Raw genomic sequence first — 27827 nt, forward strand, 5'->3', positions numbered from 1 at the left:
GCTCTGCCTCTATGGCCTTAGTGTAATTTCATCTAATCCTCCCATTACCCTGAGAAGTAGGTTTACAGATAAGTACTTTACCAATGAAAACAGCTTAAGTTTTCACCACCGAGGCAACTATCTTCAATTTTGTCTTTCAGAACCTGACCAGGGAACAAGCCGATTACTGCATCTCTCACATGAAGCCCTACATGGATAGCAAGGGCAGAGAACTTCCTTCTGCTTATGACTACATAGAATTTACACGTTCACTGTTTGTGAATTGATATAAAAGCACTAACCTTTAAAAATACCAAGAACACACTCGCATTTGCTAACTATAGTCCTGCATGCGTCTCTATCTTTGTGTTCTACAATAATCAATGCTACTTTCTGATGTAATCTTAAACTGCTTAGCTTAAAAAAAACAATATTGCAGTGTGCTTCAATAAAAGTTACTGGTCTAAACTGCAGCAAAAATTTCAACTTGTGTTTAATCATCTTGATGCTCGAGTACCAATTTCAAGTGTGATACAAACAAAGCCCAGTAGAATCACTCATTACATAGCTTCAGGTAAAGATGGTCAGAGTGACTAGGACTTACCTTGCTCTCCATTACAAATGTCATGGATGTGTTTAACAGGCCAGTGTTATGTTACAATTTTTACCCAAAACTGGTCTGTAAGTGTCTTAGTCAGTGACTTCATTTGCCAGCTGCTCAAGGTGATTCACTTCTTTTGGTCCCTGTTGAATAAAGTCTGAACTCAGCTGCCATATTTTCAGCATGCCACAGGCATCCCCTGCTGCCAAAAGCTGAGGTTGCTTGATGTTAAACTCTATGCAGTACACAGGAGTCTGAGCTGAAGCTTGCTTTATAGAAACTGCAGGCTTCTGGGAGCTCTTTCCAAAATCAAACAGCTGCACTTCTCCTTTAAAATAAATAATCCACATCAATCTATGTTATTACATTTTCCTCCAGCCTCACAGCACTAGAGCCATAAGGATTAAAGTCCACTCCTGCTGGCAGTGTGTAGATCTACTCACTAGAGTCAGGGCAGGCTGAAACCAGCTGCAGCCCTGTTGACATCTTTAAATGCTAGGCCACTTTCTGTAGTCAGTCACATTGCATACTAGTGCTGGAAACAGTTTTAGCCATGGTATGGGATATCAAATTTCCCATATCCACACAAGTCTGTGGCCAGACAGACTTTGGCAATGGGCAAGATATGACAACTGTAGTTGATACACCAGATCTAATGATCTAAAAACCACTACGTTATACCAACTGACAGCTTGGAAACCCCAGCTTTCAAATTAATTAAGCCCATGTGGGAAGTGCTAAGCAGTAAACTTTTACATAGCACTAGTGTTTGAACCCAGAAGAAAACCTGGTTTCTCCTTCGAAGGAATAAGCAGCTAGAGGGTACCTACCTTCTCCAGTGGCAGCTGCAAAGACCAAGGGTCGTACTGGAGACCAACACACACTAAACAGATACTTCTTTGATAACTGGAGAGAAATAAGGGGTTGTGCCTGCAGCATGGAGTGCAAATGAACATGTCCATCAGTGCCACAACTCAGAAAGAGATTCCTGGAGAAAATGAGAAAACACTTCTTAGGGGATAAGTATTAAGAACACAGAGCAGAGTTCTTTTAAGCAGCCTGCAAGTTGATGTACATTAGATCTGTGTTGTTGCACAAGTGTGTGGTGGCTTTATGTATGGCCATTTTGACTGAATGGTATCAAGATTACTCAATTTTTTTTTTGTTTGCCAGCCATCACATGAATCACTGCATCTTTGGCCCTGTAGTCTCCAGAGACCTTGTATTTAAGGATCAGGATCTAACATAATCTGGTCACGCTCATGCAAATTTTATGCAGCACCAGGACTCGCAGCATGTTTCAAGGAAACAGATTTATGGACATTTAAAATGGTCAGTCATTAAAGGGTGCACCCACACACTGTGTACACTTCCACATTTAAACATAGAAGGCTACTAATGAAAGTCACAAGTAGCGTGATGGGCAGTTGACTTTGATGTGAAAAGAGGCTGTCCCCTAAAGTTGTTAATGGAACTATGGGAAGAGTTGTCCTGAATAAAAAGAGCCTAGTAGAAATAAGTTCAATGCTATGGGCTTCAATGAAGTTGCACCTATACAAGGGGTATATTCAGCTTTGGTAGAAGTTGGTGCAACTCCCTTGAAGGTAACTGCATTTCCACTAAAACAGCTTCCCAGTGTGACAAACACAGCAGGGCTTCTGGCATGTGGCCCTTGATTGGATCTTTCCTACCCCCTAGGTCACTCAAGAAAACCACAATTCGAAAAGGATGGTAGTGTAACAAACTAACAGTTGGTGCCAATATAGTTTGCCCCTTACTTGCCTGTGGAAAGGTGAGCAGCTTACACAGTACACAGGTCCACCATGAGGAGAAAAGGCAAACTGTGCAGGTGCCTTGAGGGGAACAGAGCTACCTGTCCCAGGAGCAGCAGTGGTCTCTACTGCAGTGGAGCACTTGAGAGAATATCCACCTTCCACACCAACGATAAACACACTGGGATCAAAGTGGGAGAAAGAGAGCGAGGTCACACCCACAGCCGTCTCCCCACGTGTGCGCTAGGGGAAAGGGGACAAATGATGAGACACGAGGACTCAGAAATTGAACACACACTTACATGAAATCTGTACTAATCACAGCCTGCATGACCTGCACCAACCATTTAACATTTTCTTTTTACAGAACTGAGTCCTCTAATAAGTATTCAAGTTCAGGATGGAGAACTTAGCTCTGGTCATTTAGCTTTAGTTCAGGGCAAGGCTGCTGCACCCAAAACTTCTAAGGTGCTGGTTTCCACACCATCCTGTGGGTTGGTAATGGGAAAGCCAAGTTTACTGAGCTTCAATCTCTCTCTGCTCCCCCTTCACATGGAAGCTACAGCCTCCTGCTTCTGCTCTCTATAACCCAAGCTATTCTAACTCACACAAAGCCCATTAAACGGTTGTTTCAAATCAATGTTCTCTGGAATTACTGAACTAACCTTCTTAAGTTTCATACTCCGAGGGATCTGCTGAGCAACTAAGGCGAATCCTTCAACTAATGTCAGCTGACCATCTCTCTGGGTCTGCCACACAAGGATCTTTCCATCTGTGGATACACTCAGAATCTGGAAGTGGTGACTGTGCTTTGAGTCCTGAAACCAGTCAACCTGTTCCCAACATGAGAAAACTCTGAAAAGGGGCCTCGCCAAACCCACCAAGCTCAGTAACCCCACATTCAAGAACACTATTAAGTCTCAGAACAAATGACATTAGGTAACACTACCAGCAAACCAGTCTGAGGATTTGCCCTCTTCAACTGTGTTGAGGTTAAGTTAATCTAGCAATGAGAATATGAAGATTTCAATGCAACTGTGCAAGTACTAATCTGGTGCGAAGATGCCCAGGAAATAAAGGGATGTAATGCCATGATTGTGATTCCTCCTGCCCTCCAACCCAATGAACATCCCACTAAAGTGTGGACTGCCCCCTATTACCTGATAAACTGGATCTGTATGAGTGTCATCTGTCATCCCTGTCCTCCAGATCAAGGGGTCTTCTATCCTGCTCGTGTCCCATATCAAGACCTCCCCACTGTAAAGGCCACCTGTAGATGACAAAGGATCAATAGAACATAAACAATGGCTACTAATGAAAGTCACACACAGCATGATGGGCTCTGTTTACTCTGTTACTGACTGTAAATAGGTTGGCCCCTATAGTTGTCCTGAACAAAAAGGGCCAAGGGAAAATAAATTAGTCTCTGATGTAAGCAGAAACAAGCAGGGGACATATTCAGCTCGGATGTAAGCGGATGCAATGCTATGTAGAAGCATGAGATGGTTCTGCCTATTCCTACTCATGGGTATTGCACCACCTAGTGGTGCCTAATAGTAGAACCTTCTAGCGGTGTCCATTAGTGTTCTTGTGCCCCATCCTACCTTTCGCCTTAGTGTCTCCAAACATTCTGAAGGCAAGGCCTCTGCGCCTTCTACCACCTCAGTTTCTTCCACTGCAAACCAGACATGCCAGAATAAACCAGGACTCTGAGAAAGAGGGGAAGGCGGGTAGGAAGTGTGAATATGCAGTGACAACTCCGGTTACACACAAGTAATCTTCATTTTTCCAAGTGGCTCTGTATATTCCAATTTATGGGACAGATTGATAAGCAGTGCTGAAAATAACCTGGAGGCAGGAACAGAGTCCTAATGAAATAGAGACTGAAGTGCTGCTCTACTAAATCTACCATCAGCCCTGGAGGCCATATCAAGAGCGTAATACTTAGTAAAAATGTGTACAAGATTCCAGGTCACTGCCCTGCAGATTTAGCAGCAAGGACTTGCTTAAGGCAAGCAAAAGCAGCTGCCACAGCTCTGGTGGAATGCGATTGTACTGTCATGTATAATATTCATGAATGTGTTGTTTAATCCATCTAGAAACAGTCTAGGAAAATGACATAACCCACGTAATTCTTAGCATGAAATACAAATAAACTGGATGATTTTCAAAATCTTTTAAATTATGTTTAAATAATATGCAAGAGCTCTTCTTGCATCCAAAGTATATATAACAGATTTCCCCTTATTCATATGAGGCTTTGGAAAAAATGCCTGCAAAGTAATTGATTGGTTTAAAAGTCAGATGCCACTTTTGGCAAAAATCTGGGTTCAGGCCTAAGAACTACCTTATCTTTATGAAAAGTAGTAAACAGTGGATCAGCCATCAAGGCATTCAATTCACTCACCCTTCTAACTGACATTATGCCAATAATGAATGACATCTTAACAGATAAAAACAGGTTTAAAATTTTTATTAAAGTTAATGTTAAAATATTATATAATACACAGTGTGACGGGGCAAGGCCAGATGGCTATAGGAAAGTAATGAGAAACAGGTATGTTAGCCTCAGGCAAAACAAATCCCTGTTACCATGGTAACCAAATGGCAGTTGTTCCAGGTTAATCAAGACACCTGGGGCCAATTAAGATCCTTCCAGAAAGCAGTGGAGACAGCTAGGTTGATTGAGACAATAGACAATAGAGGCCAATCAGGGGCTGGCTGAAACTAGATTAAAACCTCCCAGTCAGTCAGGTGGGTGCGCATATCAGGAGCTGTGGGAGGAAGTTGCGCTGTTGGAGAGACTGAGCAGTACATACCATATCAAGCACAAGGAAGGTGGCCCTGAGGTAAGGGTGAAGTGGAGCTAGAGGAAGTGGGAGCTGCTGTGGGGAAGTAGCCCAGGGAATTGTACACGTCCTGTTTCTAAAAGGTCAGCTACCATAGCTGATACTATTAGGGTCCCTGGGCTAGAGCCCAGAGTAGAGGGCGGGCCCGGGCTCCTCCTTTTGTCCCCCCGATTAATCACTCAGACTGGGAGACAACAGAGACTGTGCAAGGGAGGATAGCTTCTCCTCACCTCCCTCACTTATGATGTAAATGGCTCAGTAGGCTGTGACCCGTGCCTCTAGGGAGAGAAGGGCTACATGGAGGGTCACAGTGAGCCTCTGAGACTAGCGCAATCTGTCAGGAAATGCAGGACCCACGGAGCCAAGGACAGAGCTTTGTCACAATAGGTTAAGAAGAGTGTCTGTACATCTGGGTATAGTGCTTAGATTTTTAAAACAAACTTCATATTTGTAGATAAAGTCATAAGATATATATAGTGCATAATCAGCAATAACCCAAATTTAGGTGAGTAAATTTAACAATACAGTTTAGATATTAGCCTCCAAGTATTCAGGTACATCACTCATAGAAAAGTTATACAGAGTTGGTTGTGGAAAGCGAATATATCAATGAGTGAAGATTTTCTCTCAGTAACTGAGAATTTAGGATAGGTTGGCCATTAGAAAATGCAATCCATCAGGAAAGTATTTGAATTACTTTCCCTACTGCGCTTCTCATCGGCATTCCAGCTCATCCCTCCTGGTACTGGCGATGTCCGGTGATGTGTTCTAGGTAGATGTCCATCGACCACTTGATAGCTTCTGACAGCATGAGTTGCCGCATCAGCCAAGATTCCACATTCTCTCAACACTCACTCGTTAGTGGGGGCCCATACACCCAGGGTTCCAACGATTGGCGCGCGCGAGTTTGGACCTCGTCGCCCCTTGCTCTCAATGTGTTGGCCAGAGGGTCGTATTTCTCCAGCTTTCAAGATTGGGCATCACGGAAAGCTGAGGTCCTGTTTTCAAAGGGAATTGTGACATCCACCATAATGATCTTCAAGTCTTTGTTGGTGATGACAATGTCCAGTCGCAGTTGTCTGTCCATTCCAGGGATGGCGGAGTTCACAGCAACCTTCCCCACGGGTGGTGGGATGGCTCTGACCAGGCGATCTTGGATGACATTGTGGCGCAGCTGCCAGGCTCTGGAATGGGGCTTGCAGCTACACAAGAAAAATATCCTATCGTGATTTAAAAATTTTCAGTAATGGAGAATCCACAACGAGCCTTGGTAAATTGTTCCAACGGTTAATTACTCTCACTGTTCAAAAGGTACTCCTTATTTCCAATCTGAATGTGTCTTGCTTCAACTTCCAGACATTTGATCACGTTATATCTTTCTCTGCTAGATGGAAGAGGCCATTATTAAATATTTGTCCCCATATACTTATAGATTGTAATCAAGTCACCCCACCTTCTCTTTGTTAAACTAAATAGATGAAGCTCCTTGCGTCTATAACTATAAGGCAAGTTTTCTAATCCTTTAATCATCCTCACGGCTCTTCTCTGACCCTCGCCAATTTATCAATATTTTCTTGAATTTTGGGTACCAGAAGACACAGTATTCCTGCAGTGGTTGCACCAATGCCAAATAGAGAGGTAAAATAACCTTTCTACTGCTACTCAAGATTTCCAAGTTAGTGCAGCCCAAGATTGCATTAGCTCTTTTGGCCACAGTGTTACAGTGGGAGCTCATATTCAACTGATTATCCACCACAATCTCCAAATCCTTTTCAAGGTCACTGCTTCTCAGGATGAAGTTCCCATCCTGTTATGTATTGCCTACATTCTTTGTTCCTAGATGTACACATTTACATTTAACTATTCAAATGCATACTGTTTTGCTTCACACAGTTCACTAAGCAATCCAGATCATTCTGAATCAGTCACTTGTCTCTTCCTTATTTACTGCTTCCCCAATTCTCATGGCTCCTGTGAATTTTATCAATGATGATTTTATATTTTCTTCCAGGTCATTAATAAAAATGATAAATAGTGTATGGCTAAGAATCCATCCCTGCAGGACTCAACTGAAAACATACCCACTCAATAACTGTTCCCAATTTACAATTAGATTTTGAGACCTATCAGTTAGCCAGTTTTTAATCAATGTAATGCATGGCATGTTAATGTTCAGGTTCCCTGACAAAGGAAGGGTATGGGGAATTTGAAGAGGTAGTCTTTCGAACTGTATGGCATAGCTCTTTTCTTTAACTTCTAGAACCCATCTGTCTGATATTATAAGCCTCCAGGCACTAATAAAAAGGGCTAGCCTCTCTTCAAACAGAGGAAGAGAAGGATCCTAGATGGTTGGTTTTTGACTCGATCTTCCCATCACATCTGAGGTCTGGCATGAGACAAAATAGTCATGGAAATAGAAGACTGCTTAAATTTAGGTCTTGATTTAAATGACCTCTTCTTATGCTGCTCTGAAAGGATGTAGCCTGCTGGTACTGTTGTTGACATCTCTGATTTTCTGGGTAATAAGTTGAAGATAACTCTGGAGAGTACTGCCTCTGATAACACAAAGAAGCAATCTCCTAATAGAAGCAATTAAGACCAAAGAACGAGTTGTCAATCTTGTCGTCTCCAATTTTTTCAGCAATTCATCTGTATTTTCACTGAAAAGACCATCCCCTGCAACATTATGTCTGTATCCACCTCCAGAGAAGAGGAACAAAGCCAAGCATGTCTCCTCAGCGTCACTACAGAAGCCAATATACTAGCAGAAGAGTCCAAGACATCAAAAAAAACCCTAAAGGAGGGTTTCACCATATTTTGGCCCTCCGTTGAAATTGTGTTAATCTCCTTTTGTCATCTGGCAACTCCTGCAGCAGTATCTTCTCCCACAAGTGAAACTGATAGCAGGACACAACAGCTTGATAACTTGCCACCCTAATACCAAAGGATAAAGGAGAGAACACCTTTCCCCTCTCTGTCAATAAGGATAGGGTGAGCTTGTCCAGATCTTGCTCTGCTACTGGCAGCAGCCACCACCAGCGACTTAGGTACAGGGTCCATATGAAAATATGAATTCTCTTCTGAGGATAAATAATGTAGCTTGCCAGGAATAGACCCACACTGATTTAGTTGGCTAAAGCAAACATCCAAAATAGGTAGGGATATCCTATTCCTGGAAGAAGCACCAAGAATGTCAAACATCAGATGAGAAGTCTCTTCCGCAGGCACTGAAGGCAGATTCAAATTCTAGACACATGAGTTCTAGACACGATCCACTAATTTGTGAAATAGTGTAGTATCCTTAAAAGGGGAGGAGACTGAAGGAACTCCCACATGCTCATCTGGTGACAAATCCAGGATCACAGTGTGTGACCACATGCTCCTGTTCAAAGAGAGAGGCTATCAATAATCAGGCACCACTGCCTGAAACGTAGACAGATCTGGAGGAACTGGATCTGGGATTTCCACACCACTGGATCTTTAGCAAATGAAAGCTCACCTCTCCATCCACGTGGAGGATAACCGAAAAATTCCTGCAGCAGCTCCCAATAAGGTCACGACACCCAGGACTGTCAGTCTTCCCAAAAACTGGGATTCAGGAGCACCCCCACAGGAGGAGGACCAAAGGTAGGGGCAAACCAGGAAGAAACAGGCCTCTTAATTCTTCCTCTAGCCTCCTTCAGATATGGATCTGGCACTGGATCTGTGACAGAGTGCACTGGAGGACCTTGAGGGACGTAAGGAGGAAACCTTTACGAGGATCCTGTAGGAGTCCTAGGAGGAGGAAGTACAGACAGTTCTACTCTCCTTACAGATGAAGTGGTCAGCGAAGCCTGCCCTTTCTCAAGGTCCTCTGCTTTTTGCTCAGATCTGAGGATTGATCAGAAGCCTCAGATATCACGTAACAGTATTTTTCAGAACTGAAAAAGTAAGTGGAACCAAAGCAGGAGCCAAGGTCAGGGACAAAGAAGCTGACAGCAGCAGATCCAACACCAGACTCATGCTCCTGGCTCCCAAGGCTGACCCCAGAATCAACCTTGACTTCTGGAGCCATAGAGGCTCTGTAAGAATAGAATGGATCCAATAAGACAGATGGAGACGACCACATGGCCCTTAGTTCTGACATAGCAAAGACCTAGTTGAAGGAACAGTGAGAATTGGAGCCAAAGCTGATGGGAGTTCCAACTTCCTGGAATCCTCCAACTGCTTCAATTTTCTTGAAGTCACAAGAGTCAACAGTGTATCTCAGATCTTGGTTCGGAAACTTCAAGAGCCTCCTTCAGGAGAACCCCTTGCAATCTGTTCTGCCTCTGCTTGCGAGCTCTGGGGTATCAAAGTTCAGCAGATAGAATACTCAGACGGAGAGTGACCTCTCTCAAACACTTGAGGCACCTGATGTGGTCATCCACTGCTGAGAAGGCAGTAGGGCAGGAAGCACACCTCTTGAATCTTGGCTGCTTCTTCCTCTTCAGTTCCACCATCACCCAGAAATGAAACACTAGCAAGTAACTATTTCTACACTTATACTAACTACTACTAACAACAAAACACCAATGAATACTCAAGGAGAAAGAACTCCAGACCCAAACAGTTCAGAGCGGTTCACTTCCATGCAAGCTCATGGTTGAAAGGAACTGAGGTGGTAGATGATGCTGTGTCCCCTGATATAGCCTCACTCTGAGACAGCTGAGGGGAGGGGTACAAGAGGATGCAAGAGCACTCTAAGAGACAATGCCAAGGGAAGGTTCTGCCATTAGGCATCACTAGGCAGCGCAATACCATAAGTGGGAATATACAGCCATCTTGAACAACCAATACTTATGCAAGGACTGATATTTGCCCTCCCTCTTCATCTCCCAGAGATTCCTGCTGAGAAAGTGGGGAAACTAAGTGCTCCAAGAGGTAGTATAAAACAGGCAAAGCCTACTAAGAGAAGGGAAGGTCGCACTAAAACAAAGGAAGATCCTGATTCCTAGTACCTCGGATAAAACAGCAATTACACATTTGGCAGCAACACTTCCCTTGCCTTGGGAAGTGACTGAGGAAGCGACTGAGGAAGCGCACTACCATTCCTCTTGGGAGGAGTCCCAGGTATAGGATGACCAGATGTCCTGATTTTATAGGGACAGTACCGATCTTTGGGTCTTTTTCTTATATAGGTTCCTATTACTTACACACACACCCGTCCCGATTTTTCACATTTACTGTCTGATCACCCTACCCAGGTAGCCTTGAAGAGAAAATCAGCAGCACTAGTTGAAGGAGATAGGGGAACAATTAAAAATAAAATCTAAGGCAAGAGCAGTCTACCAACGATCAACGAAGGCTGTGATGGATGGAAAGCTAGGCACATGACAGAACTGGGAACATCCACTACTAGATCAGGACGCTTTGGATTTAACCCCCTTCTGTCCAGGTTCCAGGTACAAACATAGGATTTTTCTGTGCTCCAGTCCCCGTCATCCAGTCTGGAAAAGAAAAGAAGTCAAGATGAAAGCTACACCTCATCTGGTCATTGTTATACAGAGACACTCAGCTACGCAGATTTCCAGCTGCATTCCCATTTTCATTGACATGTGCTCTCTGGGGCTACAAAAGCCTTTCTTTAGAGGAGGCTGCGGTTACAATGCATTTCTGTGGAGTGCTACATTTTGAGTACATGTTGGTGCACCCCAGTATGATGGGAGTGTTTGACAGCATATATAAATTATTACAGGACAGGACCTATTAACTATACTACTAAGGTAACAGCCTGGAATCCACATTGGGGAAAGTTACTTCACAGCCACCATTCAAAGAGAGCACACATTTCCTCCTTTTTAAGTTACCAGAAGCAACTGTTCTGCAGAGAGGATGAAAAGCCAACATTCCTCATTCCAACAAGGAGTTCAGGGTTTGAAAGTGTTCTAGAGAGGAAAAAAGTGTTGTGCTGCTGAGCAGTGACCACTGCAGCTGAATAAGGAGAACTGATAGGAGCTGAAGTGCTACTCAGTCCTGCTTGGCCAGGAGAGAGTAGCCATTAAGTGGACCCTTGATGTTGGCGTGAAGGGCTCTGATAGTGATGTACAACGATCTCCCCCACCCATCTCAAAGACAAAATGAGGCATTGGTTTAATTAGTCATGTATGTAATGACATTTCTGCTGAGGTCATACAAGCATGAAGTCTCATTCACACCCATTTGCACCTCCAAATGGTGCAGATATTACACAAGTCATGCCACTGACATCTCTCAAAGCCTAAATCCAATTTCATTTCCATGTTTACTTGCCCCAGTTAAGTTGGGTTCATGATTTGTTTCATTTTGTAACTCTGAAAGGACAAAGGAAATAAACCTCTCAAAAGACAAAGTTTTGCTTCCCTTCTGCTTTGTAGCTATTTCATTTACTTTGTGTTTATCAGCGTGCAACCTTGTTTGTTAGGGGCAGTGCAAATCTATAGCAATTATTGCCATGTGCAAAATCCCCAGAGCTGGAAATACCATGAAACAAATGTTTGCCATATTGCATTTGCTAATCCCAATCAACTCCACAATGAGGTCATCCACTTTCTGAAATAATGGGTTTCCCAGAGTAAGGTACCACGAACTGTGCATGTGGAAAGTAAATCAGACAAGCAACTTCAACAATGACTAGTTTACTATGTGCCGACAGTGGGAGGACTACCAGCAATCTCTGTCCACACTGGCAATAACAAAGACGACTAAAATGGTGGTTAGCCTTGCTGGAAGAAAATCTAATCCAAATAGTATCCGGCATGCGAGTACACGGCTGAGAGCACTTCTGTGTATGGGCACCAGGTGTATTCTATATGGGCTTGGAGACCACATGATGGCTAACAAGACATTTTATGATCAAGGCAAGTATGCACATCCAACCATCCCATACACACACACACACACTGCAGACACATACAAACATACACCTCCTCTTTACATTTTCCAACAGAATCTGCCTAAGAACAAAACACTGAGAAAATATAGATTAGCTTTGGGGATTGGACATAATGGACAGAGAGGAAAGGGAAAGGATATCTGACCTAAATTAGAACTGCCCTTGGGTTCTGATTTTTCTGAATATCAATTAAATATCTTTTTCAACATAAATAAGTTGCTTATACACATGGTTAGTTATTACAAAGCAAGTGAACATTCTCCAATGCTTCTGAATGCAGGCCAGTCTGAAATGTCTCAGAGACCACTCTCAGTTGTGCTCTGGATCAACGCAGGTGCTCACCTGCCATAAGAACATGCAACAACTGATCCAGTGGCATTCCAGGAGATGCTGGTCACCTGCAACTTCTGATCCTGAGCCTCTGGGTACAATAAGCTATGCAAACAGGACACCTGGAAAAGAAGAAATCCAAATACTGAGCCACCAACCTATGGAGATACGGATAATTAGGATCTATATTCAGGTTTCAGAGTAGCAGCCGTGTTAGTCTGTATCCGCAAAAAGAAAAGGAATACTTGTGGCACCTTAGAGACTAACAAATTTATTTGAGCATAAGCTTTGGTGAGCTACAGCTCACTTCATCGGATGTATTCAGTGAAGTGAGCTGTAGCTCATGAAAGCTTATGCTCAAATAAATTTGTTAGTCTTGATCTATATTCAGAGACTAAAGAAAGAATCACATTATCTCCACAGACCAATATCCTGGTCAGGGTCCAGACTCCCACTCTCTTTATTGCAGCAGAGTCTGGGGAAACAAACTGTGGTTTGTAGATACAGGTAAGACAGAAGTTTGCCTCCTGTTGAGAGCATCACACGCAAAACTCTGCATGCTCCCACCAAACCAAATGTCTCTCCATAATGTCATCTCCCACTCTACTATCTTCAGAGCAATTACGGAAAAGACTAAGGAGCCCATGCCCCGAAAGCTTGGGGCAGTCCCGCTCCACAATTCTGGTGGTTTAAGATCTACATTGTGCTCTCAAACCATAATCTGATAAAAGGCAGCAATAAACATACCCAGCATGCACCAATAGCTATCAGCTGCCCACATTCCTGGACAGATAAGTCATGTGAACAGGTAGAGCTGCCAAACCACAGGCACTGCAATGACTTTCAGATGCTGCCAGACAATGATTAATACACTATTGTCTGAAGAATATGGCAGGAAGATCTAAATGATCAGAGATTTTAAACTGCACTGGTTAAAGAGAGGAGGAAACTAACCTACTCCAATTGTAAGCTTCCTTTTGATGAACCCAGTATTACACACTGTTGCTACTCACAAGGACAGGTTACCTAACTAGACTGGGGTGAAGTCAAAAGGAGAAAGAATACTTATTTTCTTATGAACAGAGTCAAGCAATGACAGTCTCAGCACCAGGTAACAGAGCCAACTATTCCACAGCTGTTGCTATTGGCACTGTATAGTATGGTCATATTGCTCTGAATTCTATCAACCTACCGTTTCATTCTGATCTACCCAGTTCACCTCAAAGCCATCGAAGGCATGGCTTCTCCAGTTTTTATTCAGCTCTTTGATAACAACATCCTCCACTCCCTGAAGGAACGAGAGCAGGCCAGGATAATCCACAGGAGCTTCCTTCTGGATATCCAAGTCTTGGATCGTCTCCTCACTTTGATCAGTCTGCATGCCAGCATCTCGGATGGAATGGGATTGTACTGCAGCCTCCATGGTTGAGATCTCCCCAGTCTGGCAGCTTTTCTGTTGGAAGAAGAATAATGTTCTACAAATGAAACAACGAAAGATGGGTGCATAGAGACGCATTTAGGACAATTCCCTTTTGTCACTCAATATACTGAATATATACTCAAAAGGAACCTTGCATATTGGGTTCCTGGCTAATTGGTGGCTTTTATGGACTGTGGAGTCATGTATGCAAGAACAGTTCTCAGGCCAGTGGAGATCATGTTTCACAAAGAGAAGAACAGTTATCAAATCTAAGTACACCTCTAGCAGGTCACTTTATGGAGCAACCCTGGTTTTCGAATCAAAGAAACAGAGGTTACTTGCTCCTTGACTTCCCTCAAATCAACAGGGTGAGGATACAGATGCCAACCTTCTATTACAGTGATTAGGTACTCGGGAGAATAAGTAGGAAAGGATAGTCCCAGAGTTATGGGAGTGGAAACATAGGACCCAATTTTAACTGATGTATAAGGCACTGGGGTCCACACTATGTATGTACTGTACTACTAGGGTAAGAAAATTCAGTTACTTTTAGCATATGATCAACATGAATGTAAACAGATTCCCCTCATTCTTGCTCCTCCAGTGCAGCATACTATAAAAAAACATAAAAATGGCCACACTGGGTCAGACAAATGGGCCATCTAGCCCAGTACCCTGTCTTCCAAAAGTGATGACTGCCAGATGCTTCAGAGGGAATGAACAGAACAGAGTAATTACTGTGATCCATCCCCTATTGTCCAGTCCCAGCTTCTGGAAGCCAGAGGTTTCGGGACACCCAGAGCATGGGGTTTGTGTCCCTGATTATCTTGGCTCATAGCCATTGATGGACCTATCCTCCATGAAATTATTTAATTCTTTTTTGAACCCAGTTATACTTTTGGCCTTCACAACATCTCTGGCAATGAGTTCCACAAGTTGACTGTGCATTGTGTGAAGGAGTACTTCCTTATGTTATGCAAAGTGTTATGCAAAGTAGTAAATAATGCTTCCCTATATCTAGGGGGGCCTAGAACATACCACCTCTTCTCCTTGTGCAGAGTATCAAATTACTTCTATCTCCAAAGACCATTATTATTGAGGCTCTTTGTTTGTCACAGTCATGGCTTTGATAAAACTTTATAGACTTTTAAGGTCTTTTAAACCAGTAATCAAGACTCCTCCATGACTTTTACAAATTTGGCTCTACATATGTCCAGTGAAGTGAAGTATCAGAGAGTGACATGCTGTTTTAAATAATTTTTAATTAAAACAAATTTCAAAAATAAATCGAAAAACAAAGGCTATTTGGTCAAAGCAATGTGTGTTCATGACTTTCTGGATTTTTTCCATATATTTGTGACCACTGTATTTTTTGCCATGACAAAGAAACAGCCCGAATTATTATTAATCAGACATCAGCAACATGTTCTAGCTAGTTATTTATACTATACCTATAACCATGATGTCTCAGCACTGTACAAGACATACAGCAAGCCAGCTCTTGGAACAGACTTCACAGTCTGGATCCAACATCTCCCACAGGGTTCCAGAGTCTACATTCACAGGGAGCCACAATCTTTTAGAAATGTGCTGAGCCCATCAGCCTGATTTATTTTGCACCTTTTATCCACATCTCAGTTAGTGGGAGTTGTGCTTAATTTTGACAGTTCTTCAGTTTTCAGAAGGGTGCTAAAAACTGCCTCAGACTACTCCACCAAACAAAACATTATGAAACAAGAAGATGAGAACCTGTGGCACCTTAGAGACTAACAAATTTATTTGAGCATAAGCTTTCGTGAGCTACAGCTCACTGCATCGGATGCATCACGAAAGCTTATGCTCAAATAAATTTGTTAGTCTCTAAGGTGCCACAAGTCCTCCTTTTCTTTTTGCATATACAGACTAACACAGCTGCTACTCTGAAACAGATATTTCTGTATCTGCTACCTGTAAACAAGTAAACATGCTTTCCTAGCCAAGATCTCCAGCCTGGATTTTCTGCAGCATTCCATATGCCCCCAGGGCACAGTAAAAAGAACAGATAGGCCGTTCCAAGAGCTAAATTATGTAAAGCTGCTGTGAACGTTCAAATACAGATTTCAGAGCGGTAGTCTCTAAGGTGCCACAAGTATTCCTCGTTCTTTTTTCAAATACAGATGTGGCTTCACTCCAGTTTCAGCAACCAGTCAGCTACCCAAAGAGAAATAAAACTGCTGATGGAACAGTGCTATGGGTTCAGCAAGTCAGAGGTGTTTCGAAGCCGGAAAGCTGGAATGAAGGAATAAATGGAGATGGTGGTTATAATTAGCACTTCCTAATTATTCAATTTTCACTATGAAAAAGTGTGAAAATGGATGCACTTCTGAAAACGGACAGGAAAACTGAAGTTCCTGTGGCAGGACTCAGTGCTTGTACTATGCACTCAAAATCAGTTTGTCTTCTGCTAATGTAGGATTATGCGAGCCAAAGATCTGGACTAGCAGTGTGGATGGTTTACAGAAGAAGAAAGGAATAACAGTCTCCTGACTGACTTGAAGAATACACTTTAGATGTGAATTCATGGGTTCTAAAAAGTACAACCGTAAGAGGAAAGAAGTAAAAAAAGGATTCTCAGGAGGAAAGAGCTTCTACTTTGCTGACCTTTCTCACAGAGGTAATTGCTACAAGGAAGACAACTTTCATATAAGAAACTAGAGGAAAGCTTTTCCAAGTGAAAAATGAGGATTGCAGGCTTTTGAGAAGATTTTTGGGGTAATGGCTTTTGGACCTGACCAGAGAGAGAGAGGTCCAGTCATCGCTACCTCTGCGGTCAAAGTTGCAGTCTCACAGCTGTATTGTGCAATTTCACCCTGTGTTTGCCCAACAGATCTTTGAGGGAGGCAGCACCCCTCAACTGGAATCACCATTTTTATGTTTTTATTTGGTTTTGCAAACCTTGAGATTGAGATGTTCACTTCAGGTACTGAGGCAAGTTTGAGGTGTGTGTTTTTCTGTACTTTATTCATCTTGAGGCAGGCTCTATTGGTGGGAATTCCCTATATTCTGGGCAGAGCCACTGAAGCAAAAATCTATTCCAGCAGCTCCAGGGCAGAGAAGACCAGAATCCCTCAGACTCTATTTAACTTATCCTGGGGAATTTTTATTTATTTTAATCTGGAAGATGTGTTTCCTCATCAGAAATATCCAGAATAAATTAGGCCACCTCAATGAATGTGGACTGTCAGGTCTACAATGTCAAAATGCCTCCCCTCATTTGAGTCTGACTCCTCAGAGGATAATAAAGACAAGAGAAAAGATTTCACCTTCCACTGAAGATGGAGAGTTAAGTTTCCAGATTTCTTACATCTATGGGTTTCTGATTTCTTGGACTTTGTGGAGTGCTTTTCTTGGCTTTTCATTTACCAAAAGAGAATGAGGCTGGGGAAAAAGAAAGGAAGGGGCAGTGGAGTTGAAAAAGGAGAGGGATACCTCCAGGAAAGTAGAAGACGACCCAGGAGATTTTGTTGGCGTGGAAAGACTTCAGGCCTAGTGAGCACTCCAAAAGAAAACCTGAGGCCTGATGACCCCCCAAACAAGGCCAGTGGAGTCCCAAAAGGGGCTGTATAGTGCTGAGTGATGACTGAAGTTATGGCCAGAGAGGATTTAGGATGGGTAGAAGACACAAATACAACAAGGAGGATATATAGTTAGCACCGCTTAGGCACATGCAGTAGATTGCAAATATTCTGACAGTGCCAGTGACAATGGTGATAGCAATGGCAGAAACTTCCCTCCATCCTTAGTTTAATTTTCTTACTCTAACGAGTCAGACAAAGTGTTATCTGAAGATCTGTAAGGGCAGCAGAGCTGCCAAGTCACAATTTTCTTAGCACAAAGGGATTTCTTGAAAGACAAACAACTGTCGTGTTTTGCCGTTCAGCATTTGGGAGTAGGCACAAGGGACACAGTACATTTTCTCTCCAGGATAAAACACTACATTTCCACCATATTTCAGAGAAGGAAGCACTGAGAGATCTTTTGCCAGCCGATCAGACCTAGATGGCACAGGTGAACCAAATAAAGGTACCAGTGCCTGAGGATGAGGCAAACAGTGTGTCAACGTGCTGTGTGCCTCACTCTATTGGCTTCCCCCAGAGCAAGTGACTCATGGACAGAGTCAACATGCAGGAGAAAGGGCCAAGGTACCCACCAACCCACCACCACGGCGAATGGCCCATGCCCCCACAACCACCATGGCCGCTCACCGCCTCGCAGCGGGTCCCCTGGTCTCTTCGCCACAGCGACTCTACGTCGGCACCGTGCGCCACACCATCCCTGAACATCCCGGCGATGGGGGAAAAGCAAGAGGTAGCAGTGCGTCTCTCTAGAAGCACAGAAGCCTGGAGTCCCAGTCTCGAGCAACCCCTGACGACCACTCTAGAGCCGCCATCTTCCCAAGCCAGCCGCGTAGGTTCCTATGGAGACCAGAAAGGCACTGTAGAATGACATCAGTTAACAGCGAAAATTCCACTGTACTACTCTGTGACTGGCATGACCGCCATCTTGGTTAAGGGCACTGAACTTACAGAATACCCAATGCTTCAGACGGCCACCTTGGTTAAGGGCATGGAACCTCAGGTCTCGGGGAAGGGCCTAGCCCGACCCGCCATCTTTGTAAGGGCACAGGGTCTCTCTTTAGGACGTGTTGCATGAGCCTGCCGTTGTTCCCTCACCATATCCGTTTAGGGGGCATTTACCTTGGCTTAGACCCCAGAACCCAGTGTGGGGAGGAAACATTCCATCTGTTCACAGGAAGTGAACAGGTCGAGAGGGTGGGTGCAAGGAATAAAGATGGCCACGGTGGGAGAGACGAGGATGCTGAAAAGAGGCAAAAAAAGACCAGTTCTTTTTAACTTTGTGGTTTAACTTTTTAACATGGGATAAATTCAGTCCTGGCATAAACAGATCTAAATCAATCCATGTACTTCGTCAATGGATTTGTTGCCACTTATTCCAGGAATGAATATGCCCCCTACATAAGAATCAAGATATGTGGGAACAAAGTCAGCCAGGTCTATACTTCAGATTTCTGTTAACCCTATGTCAGTCAATGGTGTGAAGAGGTGTGATCCCAACCGACTGACTGACATACCTTTGCTGGTTGTAGACCCTAGTGTCGACACAAACTGGCAAAACTGTGCTTTTACTGGTATAGCTTGTTTCACTTGGTTTTACTATACCAATATAGCTGCATCCACACTAGGAATGCTTTGCCAGTATAGTATACTGGTATTCCTCCTATTCCAGTAAAGGAGCAGTACAGCTGCACTTATAGACATGCCCCAATGCAGGCGTAGCTCAGAATGCACATAACTCCACTAAAGTCAAGAGATTTGCACCCAGTTATGCCATAGCTCAATTTGTTCTACTCTGGCAATCTAACAAGGAAAGATCATCAAATAATAATTATACTTTATAGTAATATTTCACCCTTCTCTAGCATCTTTCACTTGAGAAATATTAGCAAAGTAAGCCTTCCAACACGGATATGAGGTAGATATAAATATTATATTCATTTTACAGTTACAGAGAATGAGGTAGAGAGAGATTAGGTAACTCACCCAAAGTCAAAAGAAATCACCTCACCACCTAATACAGTATTGGGAACAAAAGGACCACTTCTAGTTCACTAAGCCATTAATGAGTGTGATGGTCCACTTTTACAACACGTCACTCAGCTAGAAAACTACCAGATCTAGAACCTGGTTACCATGTGCATGTCAAAGTGAATAGAGAGCTCTCTCGGCGATAAAAACCCCCACCTCGAATGAGCAGCGGTAGCTTTATCACGGGGAGTGATGATTATTTCCACTTGATACAACAAGGCTCACCAGACCTTGTAAAACTACCATTTTTTACTAACTGAACTTGCTAAGTGAAGTCTCTGAAGATTGGTGTAAAGCTTTGCTATCTTTTTCCTTTTTTCTTTAAAAAGGGCTCAAACCAGGTCCCGTGCTAATTCACAATATATTGTCACATACACTTGGTATTTTATAGCCCATCTGTTGAAACAACAATAGTTTAATAATTTACTAAAATTATACACCAAATCATTCTTTCTGAACTGAACACAGTTACAGAAATTGAATCAGTTAAGTGAACTGAATACTAAAGAAAAAATAAGATACAAAATGCTCATTAAAATAGTACAATTGGAAAGGCTGTTTTCCACAATTAACAGGCGCGTTTCGGAAGAGATGCGGGGAAATATGTCAAAACCACCATGAAGTGGACATTTTCTAATCAGAACTTTAACTCGGCAGAGGCTGTTGGAGCGCTTAATTAAGCAATGGCTGTTTGCCTAAAGTGTTTTAAGATTAACGAAAGGTAGCGGGAAGCAGCTGTAGAAGTGCGGCACAGGCACCCCTCCCCCGATTACTTTGCGAACACAGAGGATTTCGTGTGATGGGGTAGCTGTTTCCGGTGGGGGCCTCAGAGCCAAGCCCTACCCCCACCCTGCGGCCGGAGATGGGTAGATTGGTGTCGTCTTCTCTCCCCCGCCCCCATTACACAGGAAAACTCAGGTGCGGGAAGCACGTGTGTGAAAGGAACCGGGCACAGCGGAGAGCGGCTGGCCTGGAGGCTCGTTGCCATAAGCACCTCCACACCCCGCGCCAAACAGGCGAAGATCCATGGGTGGGGGAACCGACAGCCTTTACCGGGGGGCAAGTTCCCCCTACGGCGGCGACTGATGCAAACCCCACGCCACGGTGAACCGAGTACCGACCTTTGAGGACACACGGGCTGTTCGGATCGCACGTGGGGACGGGCGGGCAGCCGCATCCCGCTGCTGCACGAGTAGCGCGTGGCTCCCCAGTCGGGCGGGCCCCGCCAGCCACCGAGACAGCGCCGCTCTATCCCGGCGCTGCGCGGCCGGGCAGCACCATGCAGCAGTAGCGGCTCCGAGACCACAAGGCGGCGAAGCATCATGGCGGCGGCGGAGCACAATGAGGCTCCGCGGATGCTGCTCCAGGAGGGGGGGGTCCCGCTGCTCCGCGCAGGCCGCAGCGCCCCCCGCCCGCGGAGAAGGAGGCCGGGCAGTACAGACAAAAGGGCTCTAACATGGCCTCCTCTTGCCGCGGCTGAGGCCTGCACATCCGCCCGGCCGACCCCGCGCTCTTCCCGCCTCCGGCCCGGCCGCGGCCCGTGTGGCTGGGGAAAATGGCGGTCGGTGCAGCGCCGTGCGGGGAGGAGGCCGCGGCGGCCGCCGCCATTCCCTTCCCTCCCCCGTCCCGGCCTCACCTGAGGTCTCGTCGGCCCCATCGTGGTTGGAGTTCAGCTCCTTCTTACTGACTTTGGCCGCCGGCGCCGACATGTTGGTGGCTGCGGAGCGCGGAGGGAGGGGGTTGTAACGGGACTGAGCGCAGGGGGGGCCGGGCACAGACTGCTGCTGCCGCCGCTCGGACTCCCTCCGCGGCCGGGACGCCTCCTCCTCCTCCTCCTCCTCGGCCCGGACCTGGGGCTCCCGGATAAAAGGGGGCAACAGCGGCGCTCGGGCACCCTCACGCTATCGCCCCAGCCGGGACCAACGCCGCCTCCTCCTACTGCTGCTACTGCTGGCGAGGGGCGGGCAGCGTTGTGCGCAGGCGCAGCAACCCCCCCCTCCGGGGCACAGGGGTACGAAGGCCACACTGCGCATGCGTAGCAATCCCCCTCTCCCGGCCACTGGGGAGGGGAGGCGCACACCGCAGGCGCAGAAAACACCGCTCTTGGGCATGTGAGACCAGCGCTGTTATGCGCAGGCGTAGACACCCCCTCCCGTCCTGAACATCCAGGGGCGGGCAGCTTTGTGCGCAGCCGCACCAGACTCCATGTGGGCCCCGCCTCCGCCGCCTGCCCCACGCTGTGCCCCCATTGGCCGCGCCTCGCGCACAGGGAGAGGGCGGACGGAGCTCAGTGCTAAGGCACCGAGGACGGCGCGAGAAGCGGGCGCGGGAGAGGGAAAGTGGGACAGCGGCGCGCGCTGTCCCGCTCCATCACACACGTGGCTGGTTCCGCCCGGCCTTCGACGGCTGTGCCCAGGGATGGGCTGCCGCGCCCCCAGGCGATGACCTTGCAGCTCTCTTGCCCCAAAACACGCTCCAGCCCCTGGCCTTGCAGCTGCATAAGTGCCCGAGGGTTGGCCCCGCAGGTTTCCTGCCCAGTAAGGAGCTGGCGTGGTGGCCTATGCATGCCTGCTGTGGTAGCCATGCAGCCATGATAGTCACAACATCCGCTGTGTGCAACGTACACCTACCACCTCCTGCTCTGGCACAGTGGCCCAAGGGAAGAGTGTATCACAGGCTGTCTGAACTCTGTCCTGTACAATCTGTCACCACAGAAAAAGGATGTAGGCTTGAGGGAGCCACTGGTAGCTATGCAGCAATGTCACTCAGTAATGGGGTTCCGGGGTCACCTGACTGATAATCACTCATAATAAGTGTGCTGCTTTGGGTTCTTTGTCCTTCTAAAGCCTAAACCCAACCTGTAACGTCTTCTGAAAGGTTAAGCTGAGAGGCACTGGTTGGCTCATAGAGTCAATAATTGGTTTTTGATATCTCAATTAGCAGTTCCTATCCAGTTGCAAGTGAATAACGAGCACAGGTCACTGCCATCTTGTTGCTATTTGAAAAGGCCTAGGCCACAGCTTCAAACGCTTCCGTTAGCCTGCGTCTCAACGAGCGTTTAGAGAGCTTTTCAATCGCATTCAGCTAACTTGATTGAGATAGCATAGGGCTTCTTAGGAGACTAGATATCGATTGTAAACACATTTTTTTTATGTTCTGGAGTTGCCGGTCATGGCTATGTAGTTACTGTTGAAGTCCATTTTGCTCTTAAAACATGGATTCAATCACTTTGTTGTGTTTCATCCCCAAATGTACAGCGCTTATTCTTTGAGTAATTTAAACATACATCAGATTAGAAGGTGATTCAGTGATTTGGGGGGGAGGGATAGCTCAGTGGTTTGAGTGTTGGCCTGCTAAACCCAGGCTTGTGAGCTCAATCCTTGAGGGGGCCACTTAGGGATCTGGGGCAAAAATTGGGGATTGGCCCTGCTGTAAGCAGGGGGTTGGACTAGATGACGACCTGAGGTCCCTTCCAACCCTGAGATTCTATGTTTCTATACCCTCATGTGCTCAGCACAGAGTAAGCAAACCAGAAGCTCATCTTTTCCACTGCATTTTTCAGTCTGCTGTTTCTCTGCCACTCTCTGGCCTCTTGCATTGTCCCTGGTTCTCTTGGTTTTCTTGCTCTCTTCTTTCGCCTCCTTTTCATATGGCTCTTCTCACACACTTTACCCAACATCCCAGTAACACTTCCCTGCCTGATCCCTCTCTCCCCCTCAGATGGTTCCTACTGTTGTCACTGCACTTTCTTCAGCTTTCTTCTCTCTGGGATTCCCCCTAAGAACTGCCATTCTCACCTCTCAAATTCCAACAGCCAAATCCCTCGTGTCACTCCCCAGTTGCTGTCTTTCACGTCCAAATCCCAGCTCTAACAGTCACCATTCCCAACTGTCCCGGAGTGTTCTGGAACTTTTCTATTTCTAATGTTCTAGCCCTGTTTGCTGTATGAATAGCTGCCAAGAGGAAAGGAACATCACTGTATTTGGTCTCATTACGTCTGTACGATAGCAATTGTTAGTACCATGGGTGAGCATGCTTATTGGCAGTCAGAAATGAGAAGCAAGGGACTGAAAGAGTCATGGAGACTACATTATTTTCTCCTTCCTAGGGGTGTCTCTCCAGGGCACTGTTGAAGCATATCACTGAGGAGAAACTGCCTCATTCCCTGTGTGAATCTCCTAAGATCCATTATTGTTGCTGTCTTCATCTTCAGAGAGGGTAAGTGTGGCTTGTTTTTTTCCTTCTTTAATAGCTGGCTTCAAGTTTAATCGCTGGAGCCAGTCTATACGGCAAACAGTTATATCTGCTTGGATTGTCTCTGGCATAAACCATATATTTACCATTCACTGCAGTTCTTCAGATTTTCATATGAAGGGCTCCAAGTACCTAAAAACGTGGACATCTGTAGGAAAGCTACTTCCAAATGGGAACATCACAGTGGGAGAAGCCTCTGTCTACTCCTCACCCTGCATTTGAGTCTATGAATTATTTAGAGCCTTGGAAGGATTAGATTTTTGATAGATATCAGTAAACATCTATTTCACCGTACACACACAAACTGACAAAAAGTATTTCCATCCATAATAACTGAAATATACAGGCAGGCAAAGTTAGAAAAATGCTACTTGAGAACGTATTAGAGTTTGATTTAACAATACGTACTTGGTATATTTTGACATGTGACGTTGATAATTTGTATTTTAATGGTTATAAAGTTTTAACTTTCTGAATTTCAGTGTCTTCTGTCACTAAATAATTTTTGCCTGACCACCCCGTTGCCTGAACCTCCCATACTTTGCCACAAGTGTGAACATTTAAATGGTTAAAAATAAAAAAAGCTTTAAAATAAACATCAGTATCCATTGAAATGATATTAAAAAAATTGATTCTGTCAAGCCTGATCATTCGGTATCCTGAGGCACATGATTAGTATGGCCCATTGATGCATCTAAGGTCTAGTAAGCTGGGATGCGCCGTCTTGAATGCCAACAACACACTGTAGTTCCTGGGTACTGATAAGAACATCCTATGAAACTGTTTACCTTTTACCAGAACTAGGTAATTAGCCTATGGGACCACAATATATTCATTAGAGAGAGAGAGAGAAATACTTGAAATGTTTGTATTTTTTTCCCCCAAAAAAGGTCAGGAAGCAAATTCAGATCTGTATATGCTCCATGCAGTGAGAGAAAGCTAGGAACTCACTGATCTTTTTGGAGGGATGGCCCAGTCTGTTATTCTTCCACTGCTACTTCTTGCTTTTTCTTTGATTCTGTTGGTTTCCCCTCTTGTTCCCTTCCTTTCACTCAGCTCTTCTGATGCACTCTTCCAAGCTTCCTAGTAATGCTTCCTCCCTGACTGCTCTTCTCTTCTCTCTTCCCCTCACTTTTATCCTTCTCATGTCAGCTGACCAGTTCCAACTGTTGCTTTCAAGTGCCATGGAACCTCCTGCTTCCAACAGTCTCTCTCTCCTCCTTTTCAAAGGGATATCACCCAACCATTCCAATCACTGTGTTTACAAAACTCCCATTGCTTTACAAGGGACCATGTGTAAACTGTAATAGTATATCACTCCTGTGTACCTTCCCAATCATTACAAGTCAGGGACTTTTTGCTCCTCTTCACTGTCAGATGTGACAGGGTGTAAAGTGATAGAGTAGCTCCTGAGTCCATGGAAGGATGAGAGCAGAGCGTACTCCCCATTTCAGGCAGCACTGGTTCACCTTCTGTCCTTGCTTCATGCATGTGCGCCCCCACACACGCTAGATATTAGAGTTCGGGTGTATGTGTGGGAGAGCTAGTAGCAACACAGCCCCTCTGTCATTTGATGTTATTGTTCCTCTGTGTAAGGATCCCAACATTTAATTGGCTTTTTCCCCCCATCTGATTGGTTTGAACACTTGATGTCACATATCTGCAGAGTTTGCGCTTAACATTTATGGCTATTTTGTCATATCAAGCACGTTCTAGAGTCACCGATGCCATAACAACACAGTTCTTAAGAGTTTAAAAATTAAATATTCAGAGTTGTCTCCTGCCACAGATTTCCAGCATTATTCAAAAACTGTCATCCAAAACAGTTTCAATGCTTGAACAACAATGGAAGTATTAAAAGGAGCATACTACTTCTATGACACATATCTCTTGTCTGTTGACATTATTGGAGAAGATAAAGTGCTCATTTTGTGACCGTGACCAGACCATGCTTTTCTGAGCTCCGATTGCATCAAGATCACATTGAATATTACATGGCCTCATTTTTCACTTTTCTCTTTTGATTGTGTAAGGCTTGAATATGATACATAACGTAATGTAACTTTACTAAAACATGCTGCCCAAATAAGTATCTTCCCTAAGAGAGGTGAATGGGGGCTATGGCAGATGGGCAGAGTCAATATTCCTGCTCTTGTCTGAACTTCAAATTGGACCATGAAGAAATACTTACTCGTCTACATCATATCTTTCAAACACAATACGTTTACCCTAGTGTTGTCACTAAGGGAGCTAGGCTGCAGAGGAGCCTTCAGGATGGCAGGGGGCTAGACGCATTGTGTCAGTAACACTTTATCAGAGGAGTTATGAGAGTTTATTCCCATCTGCCTTTCTGTATGCCATGACAAAGACACGGCCGGAATTATTATTAATTGAACATTAACAACATGCTCTACCTAGTTATTTATACTATACCTATAACCATGATGTCTCAGCACTGTACAAGACATACAGCAAGCCAGCTCTTGGACCAGACTTCACAGTCTGGATCCAACATGTCCCACAGGGTTCCAGAGTCTACATTCACAGGGAGCCACAATCTTTTAGAAATGTGCTGAGCCCACTCCAAAAGAAAACCTGAGGCCTAATGACCCATCAAAGAATCACAGAATATCAGGGTTGGAAGGGACCTCAGGAGGTCATCTAGTCCAACCCCCTGCTCAAAGCAGGACAAATCCCCAATTTTTGCTCCAGATCCCTAAACGGCCCCTCAAGGATTGAACTCACAACCGTGGATTTAGGAGGCCAATGCTCAAACCACTGAGCTATCCCTCCCACCCCCAAAACAAGGCCAGTGGAGTCCCAAAAGGGGCTGTATAGTGCTGAGCGATGACTGAAGTTATGGCCAGAGAGGATTTAGGATGGGTAGAAGACAAATACAACGAGGAGGATATATAATTAGCACCGCTTAGGCACATGTAGTAGATTGTAAAAATTCTGACAGTGCCGTGACAATGGTCATAGCAATGGCAGAAACTTCCCTCCACCCTTAGTTTATTTTCTTACTCTAACGATTCAGACAAAGTGTTATCTGAAGATCTGTAAGGGCAGTAGAGCTGGCAAATCACAATTTTCTTAGCACAAAGGGATTTCTTGGAAGACAAACAACTGTTGTGTTTTGCCATTCAACATTTGGGAATGGGCACAACGGACACAGTACATTTTCTCTCCAGGATAAAACACTACATTTCCACCATATTTCAGAGAAGGAAGCACTGTGAGATCTTTTGCTAACCTATCAGACCTAGATGGCAAAGGTGAACCAAATAAAGGTACCAATGCCTCATGCTGAGGTAAACAGTGTGTCAACATGCTGTGTGCCTCACTCTATGGCATCCAGACCTTTGGGAATTTACCTCACTCTAGGACTGCCACAGACATGTCCCTAGGCTCTCCTGCACTTCCTGCAGAAGGATGGTTTGATTTGGGGGAAAACCCCTCAGGTTCCCAGCGAGCTGCAGCATTTGTTTCATGCATTGGTAGCTGCTTAATGCCAGAGAGTGGGGTGAGCAGCCCCTTTGGCTTCCCCCAGAGCAAGTGACTCATGGACAGAGTCAACGTGCAGGAGAAAGGGCCAAGGTACCTACCAACCCACCACCATGGCGAATGGCCCATGCCCCCACAACCACCATGGCCGCTCACCGCCTCGCAGCGGGTCCCCTGGTTTCTTTGCCACAGCGACTCTACGTTGGCACCGCACGCCACACCGTGCCTGAACATCCCGGCAATGGGGGAAAGGCAAGAGGTAGCAGTGCGTCTCTCTAGAAGCACAGAAGCCTGGAGTCCCAGTCCCGAGCAACCTCTGGTGACACCTCTAGAGCTGCCATCTTCCCAAGCCAGCCACGTAGGTTCCCATGGAGACCAGAAAGGCACTGTACAATGACATCAGTTGGTTTGAGCATTGGCCTGCTAAATCCAGGGTTGTGAGTTCAATCCCTAAGGGGGCCATTTAGGGACTTGTGGCATAAATTGGGGATTGGTCCTGCTTTGAGCAGGGGGTTGGACTAGATGACCTCCTGAGGTCCCTTCCAATCCTGATATTCTATGATTCTATGAAATACAGAACA

At 45.1% G+C, this 27827-nt stretch overlaps 2 protein-coding genes and 1 long non-coding RNA gene across 13 annotated transcripts in view; 2 read left to right on the plus strand and 1 right to left on the minus strand.

The window, feature by feature from the left end:
* Positions 1–459, plus strand: part of SPTAN1 (spectrin alpha, non-erythrocytic 1) — a 72534-nt gene extending 72075 nt beyond the window's left edge. For all 6 annotated transcript variants that reach the window (XM_073314432.1, XM_073314425.1, XM_073314426.1 and 3 more), the window contains one exon: positions 141–459. In XM_073314432.1, coding sequence (XP_073170533.1) covers positions 141–266 — 126 coding nt within the window. In that variant the 3' untranslated portion in view covers positions 267–459. The remainder of the gene's footprint in view (positions 1–140) is intronic.
* On the minus strand, positions 456–27446 carry DYNC2I2 (dynein 2 intermediate chain 2). Of its 6 annotated transcripts, none has more exons than XM_073314445.1 (10): positions 21125–21587; positions 18088–18297; positions 13616–13876; positions 12436–12545; positions 10512–10669; positions 3513–3622; positions 3018–3185; positions 2363–2595; positions 1411–1568; positions 456–723 (listed from the first exon to the last, which is right to left on the minus strand). In XM_073314445.1, exons 1-10 carry the CDS (start codon positions 21143–21145, stop codon positions 698–700), a joined length of 1455 nt encoding a protein of 484 aa, XP_073170546.1. In that variant the 5' UTR covers positions 21146–21587; the 3' UTR covers positions 456–697. The 6 variants fall into 6 exon arrangements, with proteins under 6 accessions (XP_073170546.1, XP_073170543.1, XP_073170547.1 ...); XM_073314442.1 differs by having other exon boundaries at positions 456–908; positions 21125–21586; XM_073314446.1 differs by lacking the exons at positions 18088–18297; positions 21125–21587 and adding an exon at positions 27403–27446 and having other exon boundaries at positions 456–908.
* On the plus strand, positions 20672–24166 carry LOC140899255 (uncharacterized). Its single transcript, XR_012155257.1, has 3 exons — positions 20672–21499; positions 23597–23706; positions 23841–24166. It is a non-coding gene; the product is annotated as an uncharacterized lncRNA (long non-coding RNA).
* Positions 27447–27827: the final 381 nt, after the last annotated feature.

Source organism: Lepidochelys kempii, chromosome 16 (assembly GCF_965140265.1).
Source record: "Lepidochelys kempii isolate rLepKem1 chromosome 16, rLepKem1.hap2, whole genome shotgun sequence".
NCBI classification, from domain to species: Eukaryota; Metazoa; Chordata; order Testudines; family Cheloniidae; genus Lepidochelys; species Lepidochelys kempii.